At 40.8% G+C, this 12,910-nt stretch overlaps 1 protein-coding gene across 1 annotated transcript; it reads right to left on the bottom strand.

Annotated features, from left to right (window-relative positions):
- Window positions 1–1,342: 1,342 nt before the first annotated feature.
- On the bottom strand, window positions 1,343–12,536 carry LOC115920360 (nuclear transport factor 2-like). Its single transcript, XM_030976011.1, has 4 exons — window positions 12,184–12,536; window positions 5,938–6,009; window positions 3,955–4,053; window positions 1,343–1,498 (listed from the first exon to the last, which is right to left on the bottom strand). The coding sequence occupies exons 1-4, from the start codon at window positions 12,262–12,264 to the stop codon at window positions 1,388–1,390; spliced, it is 363 nt and encodes a 120-aa protein (XP_030831871.1). The 5' UTR covers window positions 12,265–12,536; the 3' UTR covers window positions 1,343–1,387.
- Between the last annotated feature and the right edge of the window lie 374 nt (window positions 12,537–12,910).

Genomic DNA, 12,910 nt, shown 5'->3' with positions numbered 1-12,910 from the left:
AGCGCCTAACACTTACTTTGTCAGAAGTCTCTAAGCGCTCTACAATAATGCAGTATAATTACCCTGGCTTTAGCAGTGCAGCTGTTACGCGCGCTGCGTTTCAAGGAATAAATTCCTACCAGGTACCCATTTACTTCACCTGGGTGGAGTGTGGCAAATGTAGATCAATGTCTTGCCAAAGGACATTAGTGCAACGGCGGGACTCGAACCGCGGACCTTGTGATCGACAGTCGGGCGACGTATCCACTCGACCACAACACCTCTTATTAATATACACCATTATAAATGTCTACCATGCATGAATCATCGGTCTTAAAGGGCCACTCTAACTAAAACGGGCTAAAAAATGAAGACAAAAAAGGCATGTAGAATAATTTTTGAACAATTCCGAACATGACAATGATTTTTCTTAGAAATCATTAATAATTATGGAATATAGCTTTTAAAAATGACGACTCAAAGCGTTCATCAAAAAAGCTCAGTTTCTGAGCTGTATTGCGCAATATCATATGACGTCATTGCAGGAGCCTCTCCGGTGAAAAGGCGGGTGATTTAGGCATAAAAATGTCTTTAAAAAGGCAAACTATGATATTAATTGAAGAAAAAAAAATTATCCAAAAAAAAAAGGCACTTGACAATCCCAGTACGTTTCTGGCAATTTCGTATTTCCTAATTATGAATTACAATGAGATTGTAAGATCCTTAGTTGTAGGACAAATACAAGGATATCAATACATTCATATTAATAAGTAGAGGTGTATTCATGTTTTAAAAGGCTATGCTAGTTGGGTTAGAGTGGCCCTTTTAAGCTCCAGTCCTTAAAATCACAGGTAGTCCTAAAAGTTAAATATTCAAAGCTAGACACAATATTAAATATTTGAGGGATGAAAAGTATAGGAGCAGAGCCCAAGACTAGTCATGGAATTTGGTGGAAATGTTCGATGCTTCTCTGAAAAGTATTGCCGAAAGGTTTGCAAAAAATCTTTGAATAACAAATTTTCCAGCTTTTAAATCGATTAACAATTATAGTAAAACTATATATTTTGTTAATTTGTGGACAAAAATCTTACTTGGAAGGATGATGAAACCCCCTGAACCCCCCTCACATGACACCTCTCACCCTTACTAAACATGAATATTTAATTAGGATAGACCATGAAAATTAATATAAACATGAGAAGGCAGCTGAGACCGGGTATGGATGTCTGTTTACTTCACAAACAACTTTCCCATTAATGTTTTAAGAGAAAGGAGATTTTTAGTACACACATATATAATCAAAATCATTAAACTGATGAAATGATAGTAAAATGATAATACAAGCCTAAACATTACATATAAGTGTACACAATTACACATAACAAACTGTGACGGAGGCATCTTTATCCTACATTGTATGGAGGGATAGCCTAAAGATGTCGTTTAAAATCATGAAGGACCCATTTTCTTCACCGATTGAAAAAATTTCGAAGAAGCTATGTGGAGGATCATCATCCGTCTACAGCAGAAGAAAAAAAGGAAGATAACATGGTGTTTATATATATCTTATGAATTTCAATAGCAGTATCACAGAAACACGATGTCAATTCTAAACAGGGAGTGACTTTGAGAATTTTGAATTCCACATACAAACCTTTTTATGGTGTACATGTATTTTAGAGACTTGAACGAAAAATGTAGTTTCCATTTGTAAAAAAGACTTCACAAAATCATTGAATATTACATGTATTCATTCATTCATTCATTAGTTAAATTTCTGATTCATTTATCCATCAATAAATTCATCTCTCCAAAATAGATTTCGCTTTGCCATGTTTGTACAAATAATACATGATTCTAATGCCTAGATCACATTTGCTCTATACGGCTAGGATACGGCGGCCGTAGGCACCTAAAATCGAGAGATACCTTGGGCGACCACAGAGGATCTGCGGTGGCCTCAGGGTCACGTGTGATTATAGCGCGGAGTTATAATTCAGCCAATACTGCCTAGGTCACATTTGCCGTGGCGGTCGTGCGGTCTAAGATATATACGGCCAATAGCAAGGACCGCCGCAGCATTCCCACGGTCACATAATATGATAGGGTAGCCCAGGCGCGTACGCAGAGGGAGGGGGGGGGGGGGGCGGGGGGGTTTGGGCTTAACCCCCCCCCCCTTGAGTTTTTTTTATGTGTATGTTTTGTGTATTTTTTGGTGAAAACCCCTCCCTTATTTTTTTTTTTTTAAATAAAATTTATATATAGAAAAAAAAATATGCCAATGGCTGACCTAAAGAAGGTGACCTTACCCCCCCCCCCCCCAACGGCCGGCGTGATTTTCAAATTTTCGGGAGCAAATTTTGGGCCCGATTTTAAAACCCCTTCCTTGAAAAAATCCTGCCACTGGGGTAGCCGCACGGCGTCTTTTGAATTTGTGGAGACAAAATATCTGTGATATCCGTACGGCCTTTGAAGTGATGACGCACGGTCGCCTTAGGGCGTCCCTGCGGCCGTAGCGTTTTGACGTGTCTAATCGCTATGGCGAACCTAGAAATGAAAACAGTTGTAACTCCGCGTTATAATCCAACGGCGACCCGTATACGGCCTGTAAAGATAGGGATATGTCCTAGGGTGACCCTGATCCCACCGCAGATTCTCTGCGGCCGCCACAAGTATCTCTCGATTTCGGGGGCATACGGCCGCCGTATCCTAGCCGTAGAGCAAATGTGACCTAGGCATAAGATACACCGTAACTGTTCGGCCGCCGCAGGGACGCCCCAAGGCGACCATGCGTCATCACCTCAAAGGCCGTACGGCAGCCGCGGGTTTTCTGTCTCCACAAATTCAAAATACGCCCTGCGGCTGCTATACCCTAACATAGTGACTGTTATAAGATGATGACGTGGATCCTAATCAAAACGATTGGTTGAAAGCGTACAAGTGACCAGGCATTTATTTTGCCTTAAGGCCCGGTCACACAGCCTTTCGCGTCTGTATCGCGGGTAAAATTTCGCGATTTTTTTTTGCCCGCGGTTGCCCGTGGTGGAAAAATGTGCAAAATTGGCTTACCCGCGGTTTACCCGTGGTATGCCCGCGGAACAGACGCCGGCGACTGTTCCGCGTCCTTATCGCGGGTGAAGCGCGGCGGTACCGCGGCCGACCACGCTTACACGCGGTACACACGCTAATGCACGTGATAACAACGCGGTACAGACGCGGAACAAACGTGCTATGACCGTGCTCCACCCGCGATTACCCGCTAAAATTTCGCGTCCAATTCCGCGTGTAACCACGTCTTAACCGCGGCCGTAGCACGTCCTAGCACGTTCGTTCCGCGTCTGTACCGCGTCTTTACCGCGTGTGTACCACGTGTACCGCCCGCGATTACCCGCGGTCTAAATTTTTGGGCAGCCCAAAACTTTTTCGCGCGGCCAACCGCGTGTGAATTTCTTACCGCGTGTAACGACGGGTAAAGTACGGCTGTATCGCGTCTTTATATCGACCTCAAAGCGTCCAACAGCGTCTGCTTCACGGGCAGAAATTTTTGGCCGTGATTCGGCCGCGATACGCCCGTGAAGGGCTGTGTGACCGGGCCTTAACGTGTAATTTGGATGACCGGTCAATATCCAATTCTAATGACCGGTCATTAGTAAAATCATGTTAAAAAACATCATTTTATTAAAAGAATAAAACATAATCTTATAAAACAAATAATACACATTATTTTGTTCGGGAATTAGTAAAATTACCCACACTCGGTACCTTAAAAACAGTCCAAACACCCTCGGCTACAGACTCGGGCGTGTAAGACTGTTTCAAAGCTAATGCCCTCACTATTATGTATTATTTGTATACTACCATAATTGTGTGAATGCTGCGGCGGCCCTATATTTGTAATTGGCCGTAGATTTTTTGGTATTTGTCAACAACTAGGGCCGCCTCAAGGACGCACTAAAGACTGGAAGTGATTCTCACCTTTAGCTGTCCAAGTACAGCGATAAGAAGCTTGTTGTCGACTGTAATTTGGCAATCTACTGTTGATATAACATGAGTCACTTTTTTGAACGGCAAACCCTGCAAAAGAAAAAAAGTCATACAAAGAGATATTCTATAAAAAAAATTATTACAAGGACCCAGGCGCGTACGCAGGGGGGGGGGGGGGGAGGGGTTGGGGTTAACCCCCCCCCCCCTTTGAGTTTTTTTTATGTATGTTTTTGGGGAAACCCCCCCCCCTTTTGAGTTTTTTTAATTAAAAAAAAAATATATGCAAATGACTGACTTAAAAAAAAGGTGACCTTACCCCCCCCCCCCCCAACGGAAACAAAATGTCAATTTTTCAAATTTCGAGACCCCCCCCCCCCCCCCCCCCCCCCCGCTTATTCAGCGGCTGGCTGAGTCGTTGCGATTTTTTGGAGACTCCAAAAAAAAAAAAGTGTCCGCTTACCCCCCCCCCCCCCACGCTTATTCAGCGGCTGGCTGAGTCATTGCGAAATTTTGGGCCCGATTTTAAACCCCCCCCCCCTCTTGAAAAAAAAACCAAGAACCTCTCCGTTTAACCCTAAAAAGACTGTGATATTTTGGTGATCTCCCTTTGAATCCTTTGGAATCTTGGTCGTGAAATGACAACAATTCTGAAACTTCGTGTACAGATAGATTATCTCAAAAAGAAAATGCACATGAAGTTTATATCTATATCTCAAATGGTTTCTGAATTATCGCTAATTAACTATTCACATATCTGCGAACTGGCGCGGAGTGACAATTCCCCATTGTGTGCATTACATATGGGGAAATGCTCACTTTTTAGCCGTGTGCAGCGCTGCAATTTTTGACGCTGTGCAGTACCCTTTGGTCAAAATTGTATACATTTAATATCAAAAGATACGCAGGACTCTAACGTATCACATTGCGTCCCTTCAAGGGATAAGGAAATGAGTTGGCTTAATTAAACTACGGTCACAAAGGTTCGTACAAACGATGCATTCGTACAAATCTCCCTGTTTTTTTCCATATTGTCTTCCCGAATTTCCATTGTCTGAAAATCGTTCGTACGGCGTTCGTAGCAGTTCGTAATGGCATTTTTGACCGAGGCTTTAGTTGGTAAAGCATGTTAAACCAGAGATAGGTTTGAAACTAGCCTGTTTGGATGTCTGCACACTGCATGTATTGCAATTGTGTCACGGTGACAATGTACCCTTCTGTGTATTTTGAGATGTGGGGGGGGGGGGGGTGTAATTTTTCAAATTTTCGGGAGCAAACAAAAAATTAGTGCTCATTACCCCCCCCCCCCCCAACTGAGCGAATTATCGACCGACGCGATTTTCAAATTTTCGGAAGCAAAAAAAAAAAAAGTGCTCACTACCCCCCCCCCCCCCCCCCCCCCACTGAGCGAAATATTGGCCGGCACGATTTTCAAATTTCAGCACACTAAATTTCAAATTGATTTCAAATTTGGCCCCCCCCCCCCCTAAGAAATGCTGGATCCGCGCATGGGGATGTGAGCCATAGACACACTCAGCAGAAAACACTCCATCCCCAGATAGGACGTTTGATGGAGGCCCTGTGTAACCCTTGTGCCATATATTATGTGAAGGACCCACAGCAAGTTTGCTTTTCCCCTCCCAAGCACATAATGCTGAATACTTACCAAAAAAAAAAGTCACTGATTTATGATATGTAATCATTTCAAAGTTTTCGGACTTATGATTTCACGTCATACCATAACCCCTACTACACGCACTGTCAATGAACTGGTATCTAGATAGATGTACACTAATACAATGAGTCTCGCATGTGAACATCCTTTAACCCATGAGTCTTTCTTTTTCACTAATGCATGCTTGTAAGTTGATAGTACTTACATAGCACATGGCATTTTAAATCAGGATTTACACAGCCATTTTTAGAAAAAAACATCTATATAGATTGCACGCTTTTCTAGTGAAGATTCTTACTTACCACAAGTTTTGCACGAATCGCATCTGGCCCTTGAAATTCATCTCCTTCAAATGACAGCTTGCTCACATTCGTCTGCAATAGAATCAAGTAAAACACAATATGTCAAAACATGAATAGGGGAAGAAAAAAAGCCGAATATTATTGTCATGAAAATGTATTCCCATCCATATTTTTCATTTCCAGAAATTAAAGGTTACCGGTACTCAACTTCCATGAAAGCATGTTGCACGTGCCAATTTTGTAAAATTTAGAAGATACAGAAGTGAGAAAATACACTGGTGCTCATAATGGTTGAATAATTATTTTTATCCCAATTTATGGACTGATTTTGACAATGATCTATTTCTTATAGATCTAAATAATAGTATACATTCTCAGATTTTATTGAATAATAATTTCAACTACGGGACCTACGTCGTTAAGTCATAACAGACAGTAATAAGGATTAATGCCTCACAAAAGGGCACTAATATAGCTGATCGACACGGTTTTTATTCTTGGGCCTCACAGTAACGAGGTCATTGCTTAGCCACTGAATCATGACTGTACGTAGCGGGGGGGGGGGGGGTAGGGTACGTCACCGCCCCCACAAAATAATACACAAAAACAAAGAAATTGCATTTTCCCCCAGTCTCAATCAGGAAAAAATCCTCTGTAGGGCCATGCATTATGGTTCAAGGCATGCCGACATAGAGGGGTTTTTTTATGTTAGGGGTCGGGGCCAAATGCAATGAATTATTGATAATTTATTGAATGTATTGAATGTCGCCTAACAGGCTGACGTGTTTGTTATTGCTCTCCAAGTTGCATGTTATTTTTATTGGATTTCTGTACTTGTGTGGATATAATGCATACTATCTTGTTGTATTATGTGCAGGGATATTTTAGAGCCGGTTCTGTGCGGTAATATGCTGTATTTATTTAGATATTTGATGTAACATTTTGTATACCATTTGTGCTACCTGTATTGAGCAGGCCATTTTGTCCATGTTATAGTGTACAGTCTAGTGTAGACAACTTTCACTATTCATGTTCACTCAGCTGTAAGGGCTGTATGTACAATACAATGGATACACTTCACTTGTGCTTTTGTGTGATACTTATACTGTCTGTATGTGATTCAAGTACATGTTCACAAATGCGTGAACCTGTGGAGAGGACTGGTACAGAGAGTATAGGTAAGTCGAGTGAATGTAAGTATTCAAAGTATTCAAAGTGTAGAATATTATATTACTGTAATTCTACGGCAACATTTCAACTGTGTTTGTTAGTATCCGGTGACATAAATCCAAATCCTGGACCAGAATATGGTGATCATTCGTCGAAAAACCCGAGTGCATCAGCGAGTCAACAGAGACTGTGCATCAAGTATGACCGGTCCTCTCTCCTACTGTCTAATCCTGCCTGGTCACATCTACCCCTAGTGACTATTGATCATAATCTTGATAGACTTATATACAGAACATCAAGAAACAGGGGGGTGGTGAATGAAGGTACATGGAGTAACATCAGAGAGTTCGGCATCCAAGCAAGGCAACGAGGGACAAGGGGTGGACAGAGGAAACAAAGGAATATTGGGATAATGCCATCTCAGCAGAGTCATCAGGTGACCCTACGTGGTCAGAGGGGAGTCAACACTAACAATCTCCAGTATATCAAGACTGTGGATTTGAGCACAAACGTGTCCATGCACCTTTTGAACACTCGATCTATTCGCAACAAAACTGTAGGAATCTATGACTATACTATTGATGAAGATGTGGATATCTTAGTCATCACAGAGACATGGTTGTCTGAGGATGACCCAGTAGTCATTCAAGAACTTAAACCTTCTGGATACTCCTTCATGAACATTGCACGTGGTAATGATCCTCATGGTGGCATTGGGATTTTGCATAAGACACATCTGAACTTGAGACTGATGAAATCGGACTCTCCATCAGTAACATTTGAGTCAGCGCATGTGGTTGATGAGAGTAAGGGTCTTCACATATTTGCTATATATAGACCACCTCCATCTGCAGTGAATGGCTTCACTGCGAAAGCTTTTCTTGATGAAATTGATGAGTTCTTCGGGAGATGCGCCATGCTTAGTGGTCACACTATTATCGTTGGTGACTTCAATGTCCACGTGGATCAACCAGATCTTCCAGTCAGCCGGCAGTTCCTTGATCTCATCCGTGCCTCAGGATTCCAACAACATATTACGCTTCCAACTCATCAGCATGGACATACCCTTGACTTGGTGATTACGCGTTGTGCAGACAACATCTTGCATAACTGTATGGTTCTTGATAAAGGCATATCAGACCACTATGTCATTAGCTGTGACTTAAATCTACAGAAGTCGGATGCTAAGAGAACTCTTATTACGTCAAGGAACTATCGCTTGATCAATCAAGAGAGTTTTGGTAATGAACTTGTTGCGGTTTTACAGAGTATATCACAATGTGGTGATGTTAATGAACAGGTTGAATTCATCAACAAGGCTATCTGTGATGTTCTTGATCGACATTGTCCGGTTTCTGTTCGGATGAAAAGAGATAGACCATGTGGACCGTGGTATGATGATAATATCCACCTGCTCAAGAGAAAGAAGAGGAAATCTGAAAGGAAATGGAGAAAATCAAATCTAAGAGCTGATCGTGACATTTTTGTTTGTCATAAGGATGAACTTAACGCTGCTATAGTGAAATCAAAGAGTAGCTATTTTACTAATCTGCTGCTTGAAGCTAACTGTAAAACTATGTATGCTACTTTACATTTACTTCTTGGTTCATCTAAGAAGGTCCTCCCTCATTGTGATGATCAGACAGATCTAGCAAACAAATTTGCAGGGTTTTTTGATGATAAAATCTCTAAGATTAGGACTGTTCTAGATGAAAGGGAGCAGGGTCTTCAAACTTCTGGTATCGTTCAGTCCATGAATAAACATCAATGTGAGACTGGTTTCTCCACGTTTGTTGATGTCTCTCCATCAGATATTAAAATGATTATTTCTAAATCAGCGAATAAATTTTGTTCCCTGGACCCAATGCCAACGTGGCTTGTTAAGGACAATATTGAAGTATTGGTTTCCCCATTTGTTTCATTAATTAATTCATCTTTGAGGAGTGGTGTGTTCCCTGACAAGTTTAAAGACGCTATTATATCACCCTGTCTCAAGAAATCAACTTTGGACTCTCTAGTTTTGGCAAACTATAGACCTGTGTCTAATCTTGCATTTCTTTCTAAAGTGCTCGAGACTATTGTATCGAAACAGTTAGTTAAACATCTGGACCGTTGTGATCTGCATGAAGTGTTACAATCTGCATATAAAGCAAATCATAGTACAGAGTCGGCATTACTCCGAGTCAAGCATGATCTTCTCTTAGCAATTGATAAGAGAGAAGGTGTAATAATGGTCATGCTTGACTTGAAGTCTGCCTTCGATACCATTGATCATTCAGTGTTGTTGCGTCGCTTGCACTCAGATTTCTTTTTGTCTGGTACCGTACTCGACTGGTTTCAATCATACTTAGAGGGTCGATCATTTGCAGTATCCATTGGTAATCATTTGTCTCATAAACTTAGTTTGAAATATGGTGTTCCTCAAGGTTCTGTATTGGGGCCTCTATTATTTACGATGTACTTGAGACCACTTGGTGATATCTTGAGGAATAACGGTGTTGAATTTCATTTATATGCTGACGATGTTCAGTTGTATTATTCATTTAACCCCAAATCTTCAAGTAGTTTCCAGAATGCAATATTATTGATAGAGAAATGTGTTAGTGAAGTTAATGTATGGATGATAAAGAACAAATTACTCATGAATGAACAAAAAACAGAGTCTCTTTTAATTATTTCTTCTAGACTTAGACATTATTTACCTGATCATGTTTATTTGTTACTTGGCGATGCTTTTGTTGAGCCCTCTGAATCAGTCAGAACTCTAGGTGTTGTTCTTGACTCTTCTTTGACCATGTCTCAACAGGTTACTTCACTATGTAAGTCTTTAAATTTTCATTTATATAACATATCTAGGGTCAGAAGGATGCTAACTGATGAGGCATGCCATCATGCTATTCGCTCTCTTGTTTTAAGCCGTCTTGATAATGCCAATTCCCTCTTGATTAATATAAATGTTTCTGATATCGATAGACTTCAACGAATCCAGAATCGTGCAGCCCGTATTATTTCAAATGCAAGAAAATATGATCATGTGTCTCCCTTGTTAAAACAACTACACTGGTTACCTGTTCATAAGAGAATAATCTATAAAGTTTCACTATTTGTTTATAAATCCATGTATAACCTTATCCCATCCTATATTTCTAGTCTGTTTTGTCCCATCCAGCAATCAAGATATCCATTACGTTCAAGGTCAGACCCCCTTCTTCTGCAAATCCCCCGCATCAATTCAAAGAAGGGTCAACAAAATATAATTTTTTCTGGTCCCACTATTTGGAATAGTCTCCCTTTAAGCATTCGTTCTTGCACCTCAGTCGCATTATTTAAGAAACATTAAAAAACCCATTTGTTTTCTTTGTAATTGTCATCTTTTTTTTTTTGTGGAGTGTAATGCACTTGGAGAGTATATAACTATTATGTTTGTATTTTAAAATGTAAAGCGCCTTGAGCATGTTCATGTAAAGGCGCTCAATAAATACCAATATGTATGTATGTATGTATGTATTTGTTTGCTTTCTTGTATTTGTGGAGGCGGCGTTATTATTTTTCTGCAGTTGAAAAGAAAATGTCAGTTTTCAAACTCAATTCTCGCGATTTATTGTATACTTTTTCATTTTCATTATATCGGCTTAATTATTTCTCTACACAGTTAAAAGGGATACTAGTGAACATTTACCGACTGTCCTAAATCCCTGATCACATCAGAAAACTAGGACTGAATCATGGCTGGATTTTGAGTTTTCAGAATTGTATGTCATTTGACAGCGAGTAATTAATGATTGTGTAAATAATAAAAAGTCCATGCACGGGAGTGATTGTTGGAAGCTTAAACTGCATAAAGCTCAAACTCTCTCCAATTTTTATTTAACAAAAGGCTGTTTTGGGAACCACTTCTGTCTTTACGAATGGGGTGCAGGAGCAGAGCCTTTGCCGGGAGTCTAGGGGCGGAGCCCCAGGAAAATTCAAAATAGTCGTCACCAGCGATAGAAATTGTAATTTTTCTCCTTGGAAGTCACACAGCCCCTTTCATTTCAGAAAGAATCTCTCTTTCACTCTTAAAGACAATTTTATAGAACTTTATTTTTGTATTGTTCTACTTTTGTCTGCAGACTAATAGCAAACTCATCGGAAATGTAATCTGTAACTGCAAGTGTAGAATTAAGTTTCATTTTCTTCCTTTTTCTTTCTTTTTTTCTCTCTCTCTCTCTCTCCACCCTCTTTTACATTATTATCTCTTTTCCCCCTCATTTTTCCTTCAATTTTTCTCTCTTTTTCCCATTTCCATTTATTTAGGCCGCCAAAAAAAAAGGAGGGCCGCAGCTGATTTGCCCGCCCCTCCCCCCCCCCCCGTTCACCCAGTGATTTATACGTAGATGCAGGCAATACGCATAACTTGCGCTGGGATTCAGTATAATACGTTGCCGACCTGTTACTCAAAGTAGCAATTTTTATATTATTAGTATATTTCTTGTTTTTTCCCTCTCTCTCTCTCTCTCTCTTTTTACTCTTCCTCTCTTCTTCTCTTTTATCATTTTTCTCTCTCTTTTTTTTTTTTTAGGTCGCCATAAAAAGGGGACCGCGACTGATTCGGCCCTAGCCACTTCATCTGGACCCGCCACTGTTTCTAAACCTTAAAAAAAGATGAAATAAAATATTGACCATTTTCACTTTTCAGATTTCTTACATTCATTTTGATTTGTTTAAATGTTTCTTTAAAAATCCTTGACACTATCAAACTTCTGCAGGCCTAATTTCCTTAAAACAAGACAATTGGAGACTCTGTCCCAGGCGGACTGGGCGGTTTGGCATTTAAAGTTTAGTTTGCCCTTTTCTCTTTCTTTTTCTTTCTTCCTCTCTTTCTTTTTTTTGGCCATTTTTTTTTTAAATGTCGCCCCCCAACAAAAAATGGGGGCGGGGGGGGGGGAGGGGTCACGGGCCAGATGTGCCCCCGCCTGTATCCTCGCATAAGTCATGTTCAGACAAGTCTGTCTGTAATCTAACTTGAATCTCTAGTACTATATAGTAGGCCTACTCTACTACTAGTAGTTCTAATAACTTCTATATCATACTTACGTAAAAACGTCCAAGCTGCGTTCTATCATTGTCAAATACGGTGTAGTATTGCGTTACAAATTGACTGCCCTGATCCGCCATGATAGAAAGTAGTAACTCAATACAAATTATACCAGTTCAATTATAATGTCTAAATAGACTCTTTCACCACGTCGGTCTCTCGATGAAAAGATCAGCAGCTTATAATTTTCAAAAAGATTTTCGCATATTCGTAAGTACTCGTCACGTTGAATCTCGATCGTACTCTCAGCATGCGAAGCTAAACCAGATTAGTCTGATCGTTACTTATATAAAATCTAATTATGTACCGTACCTTTGAGTACGAGTGTGCGCGCGCTCATGCACGCACCCCATGCCCCCGATCCCAGTTCCCTAACTAAGAAAAAAACTGGGTGTGGCACAGTTCGGAACCACTGATCAGTATACATACAGTGTCCAGGCAGTGCACTCACACATAAGCTAAGGATCGTCACGAAACTAAGCACGCGCGCATAAATAGTGGCCACCAGTGGCGGATCCAGGGGGATGTAGGGGGGGGGGGGACAGGTAAAAACACGTTAATTTTACCTTTACTTGGAGACGGGCCCCATCCCCAGGTGCTCAAGGGGGAGGGGTGGCGGGGAGTGGTTCAATTTTCAAATTTTCGAGGGCAAAATTGCTCCTTACCCCCCCCCCTGCTTATTCACTGGCTGGCTATTTCGCCGCTAAATATTTTCTCACGAATTGG

Source organism: Strongylocentrotus purpuratus, unplaced genomic scaffold (genome assembly GCF_000002235.5).
Source record: "Strongylocentrotus purpuratus isolate Spur 01 unplaced genomic scaffold, Spur_5.0 spur5_scaffold_8, whole genome shotgun sequence".
NCBI classification, from domain to species: Eukaryota; Metazoa; Echinodermata; class Echinoidea; order Camarodonta; family Strongylocentrotidae; genus Strongylocentrotus; species Strongylocentrotus purpuratus.
Note: the sequence above shows the minus strand (reverse complement) of the source record. Positions and strands in the feature narration are given on the sequence as shown.

What these genes read in the sequence shown, in the direction of transcription:
- LOC115920360 (XM_030976011.1), bottom strand. Translation starts at nt 12,264, where the DNA reads ATGGCGGATCAGGGCAGTCAATTTGTAACGCAATACTACACCGTATTT. An exon ending in CGATTCGTGCAAAACTTGTG is followed by an intron (nt 4,054 to 5,937) that starts GTAAGTAAGAAT and finishes TTTCTTTTGCAG; the next exon opens with GGTTTGCCGTTCAAAAAAGT. An exon ending in CTGTACTTGGACAGCTAAAG is followed by an intron (nt 1,499 to 3,954) that starts GTGAGAATCACT and finishes CTTCTGCTGTAG; the next exon opens with ACGGATGATGATCCTCCACA.